Source organism: Crocodylus porosus, unplaced genomic scaffold, assembly GCF_001723895.1.
Source record: "Crocodylus porosus isolate Cpor-Errol unplaced genomic scaffold, CroPor_comp1, whole genome shotgun sequence".
Lineage (NCBI taxonomy): Eukaryota > Metazoa > Chordata > Crocodylia > Crocodylidae > Crocodylus > Crocodylus porosus.
This window is the reverse complement of record NW_017728931.1, coordinates 78,266,645-78,269,859: the sequence shown is the minus strand read 5'-3', so window position 1 is coordinate 78,269,859 and position 3,215 is coordinate 78,266,645. Positions and strand designations below refer to the sequence as shown.

The 3,215-nt window shown below is 56.5% G+C and overlaps 1 protein-coding gene across 1 annotated transcript in view; it reads right to left on the bottom strand.

Annotated features, from left to right (window-relative positions):
* The window catches only part of ZFC3H1 (zinc finger C3H1-type containing), a 62,073-nt gene extending 61,917 nt beyond the window's left edge, over positions 1–156 (bottom strand). The window contains exon 1 of the mRNA XM_019543936.1: positions 5–156. Within this exon, the coding sequence (XP_019399481.1) occupies positions 5–156 (152 nt within the window). The remainder of the gene's footprint in view (positions 1–4) is intronic.
* Between the last annotated feature and the right edge of the window lie 3,059 nt (positions 157–3,215).

The window sequence follows — 3,215 nt, the reverse complement described above, 5'->3', positions numbered from 1 at the left end:
CGGCCTGCGCCGCGAGCAGGGCCTGGCGCTGGCGGTGCCGCCGCCCTCCGCGCCCTGGGCGTCGTCGTCGCTGATCTCGCCGTCCTCCAGCTCGCCCTCCTCCTTGGGCGACAGGCGGCTCGGCTCCTCCGGCTCCGTGCCCACCGCCGCCGCCATGGGGCCTGAGGAAGGGTGCCGCCCGCAGCCCCGGGAAACCCGGCCCCAAACTTCCCCTCAGCGCTTCGCTACCGCCTCAGCCACCCCCACCCCAGCACCACTCTCGCGAGAACAAGCCCCACCCAATAGCAGGGCTGCGTCATGGCTAAAGGCGGAGGAGGGGGGGAGAGAGAGAGCCGGGCGGCGCGCGGTGCATTGTTGGGGTTGTAGTGCCCGCCGCGGCAGTGACAGTTACTGGGAAACCACGGCGGCCTGTAACTGGTCGGGGGCTTTTAAAGGGACGGCGCGCTGCGAGCTAGTATCCCGAGGTGTGAAGGCTCGGGCTCGGGCTCTTCCCCTTCCCTGCCTGGCCGTTCCCCGCCCGCTCTGGAAGGAGGTGGGGGTTGCAATGAAGTCGTACGACAGGGCCTCTCCTCCGCTTATCTCAAAAGGTGGGAACTACTGAAATAGACCTGCTCTCTCACACACACACATACCTACACATACGCGCGTGCATGTATGCAGACACTTGCATACACACTTGGATGCACACACACGTGAATGCACACGTGCACATGGCCAGAAAACACCACCCAGGCTTTCAAACCCTTTACTCTGGCCATATAGCAGTGTACATCGTGGTTCCACTTTTTGAAGCTGTCCGGGTAAAGCGCCATGCTTGTACGCTTAAGATTGGGCAAACCTTAGGCCCCTCTACATATTACAGATATCAGGCAATTGCAATTACCTTGAGACCAGCTGCACGCTCACACCTCAACCGCAGGTGCTCCCAGCCATGGAAGCTTGTTTCTTGCTGGTGCAGTGGGAGCCTGGGACCTAAGGTGTGACCAGTGGCGTACCAACGGAGGTGGGTGGGAGAGGGAGTGGGGGTAACAGTGGTACTTCCGGTTTCACCACCAGCGTTTCCAGGCTTGGCAATCAGCCACTGGGGGGACGCCCCTCCACCCATGCAGCAATCAGCCACGGACAGGAGGAGGCGCAAATGAAAGCATTGGCCTCCGGGTGCTGGAGACCCATGGTATGCCCCTGGGTACAACAGGCTCTAATGTGCAATCTCACCACCATGCCTCCTGCCATGCACGTGTGGCATGGCAGGAAGAGCAATTGTGTGGAACATGCATTAGATCCTATAGCACCTTTTACCGCACATGTAGAGGCAGGTCTTAGGAGAGGGGTTGCCACACTGTATTCTTTCTACAGGTCAACTGCAAAGCATTTTGATTAAATTTAGCTGGTTCTGTTTTCACTTGATTATTTTACTTTTATATTCTGCATGTAACACCCATACACACTTGGGGTTGTATGTGGTAAAATGTGTTCTGGGTTTATGTTGCTGTGTATCTTATTTGTGCTGTATATTTTGTAGGGCTGTGCAAAATTTCACCGAGTGTTTCGTTTCAAATCTGTTTCGACACGTTTCAAGCTCGGAACAGCAAAATTGAAATGAAACAAAATGAAGGCACTTGAAACATTTCGAAAGTTTCAAAACATTTCATGTTTTGAAGCATCCTGGTGGTGGGACACAAGGGGGAGCCAGAGCTGAGCTCCAAGCAGCTCTGCAGCCCATGTAGCTCAGCCCAGTGGGGAGTGCAGCCCCAGTTCTCCCTGCCTCCTGCTGCCAGGCTGTGCTCCTCAGTTCTGCCAGCCCTATGGAGCTCAGCCCGCTGGCGGGAGGAGGAGTGCAGTGCCGGCTCTGCCCCCCTCCCATCACTGGGCTGAACTCCGAGCGGCTCCACAGCCCCATGGAGCTCAGACCAGTGGCGGGAGGTAGAGCGTAGTGCAGTGCCAGCTCTCCCTGGCTTCCGCCACTAGGCTGAGCACCAAGCAGCTCTGCCAGACTCCTCCCAGGGGTGCGGGCCCCTGAATCTGCATGTCAGATGACAAGGCTGCTGGCAGATTTTGCCTTCAAGACTTTAAGGTGCAATTTCCAAGAAACCTCTGCACCTATCTCCTTGAAACTTTCAGGCTTAATGACCTCAGAAGGGGTTACCATCCCTGAAATTTGCATCTGAACCAGACAAGAAATGACAACGTTTTAGGCATTTTCATGATTCCCCATTATAGCCTATGGGTGAAATGTTGAAATGAGTCAAAACAGTGAAACAGTTTTGATGAAACAAAACAAAATGCGACAGTGCTTCGAAATGAACCAAAATGATGAAACAAAACACTGTCCTTTTGAAACGATGAAGTGGACATCAAAATGAAATGATGGTGTTTTGCACAGTCCTCAGGGCTGGGGAAGATGGTTTGGGGGCTGAGGGAGTGGAGGGGTGCTGCCGGCCCCAGGTGGCACATCACAGCTGGGAGCAGGGCCAGGGGGTGAGGGCAGGGGTGTCCCTCTGCAGGGGGGCTTTGCAGGCAAGTGATGTGGGGCACAGAGTGCTGGTGCCCACCAGGTGCACACATGCCGCCCAGCTGGCTGCCCAAGGGAGGGGGAGATCAAGGCTGACATGCAGCCGGAGCGCAGCTCCGTGGCCAGCTCTGCAGCCATGGCGAGGGATGGGGGCACACAGAGGGTGCAGGGGCTTGGATGGGGGGTGCTGCCGCTGCTGCCCAGCAGTTGGCCGCACAACTCCAGGCACAGCTCTGCAGCAGCAGCGGAAGGTTTTGGAGGCAGCAGCCAACGTCACCATAACAGGTCTCCAGGTAAGCGGCAGCAGTGCGTGCAAGCCCAAGCCTCCCCGCTCCCCGAAGCACCCCCATCCCTCATCGCGGCTGCAGAGCTAGCCACGGAGCTGTGCTCCGGCTGCATGTCAGCCTCGATCACCTGTGGTTCACCAGGGGGTGGGGGCAGTCCCATCCTCCTCTCCCCAACCCCCAACCCATCTCTGCTGGAGCAGACAGCACAGCCCAGCCCAGCCCAGGGCTGGAAAGCATGCTAGGATTCTGGGGGACTGTGACTGAACCAGGAAGGGGTCTGGGCCGGAAGTTTCATAAACTAGTTTGACCCAAATCAGTTAAGTCTGTTATACTACATTCAACCAGGTTTTTCTTAAACCAGTTTCAGCCATTTTGAAACTGGTTTATGTGCACCGAACTTCTGTTCTGTTACTGGT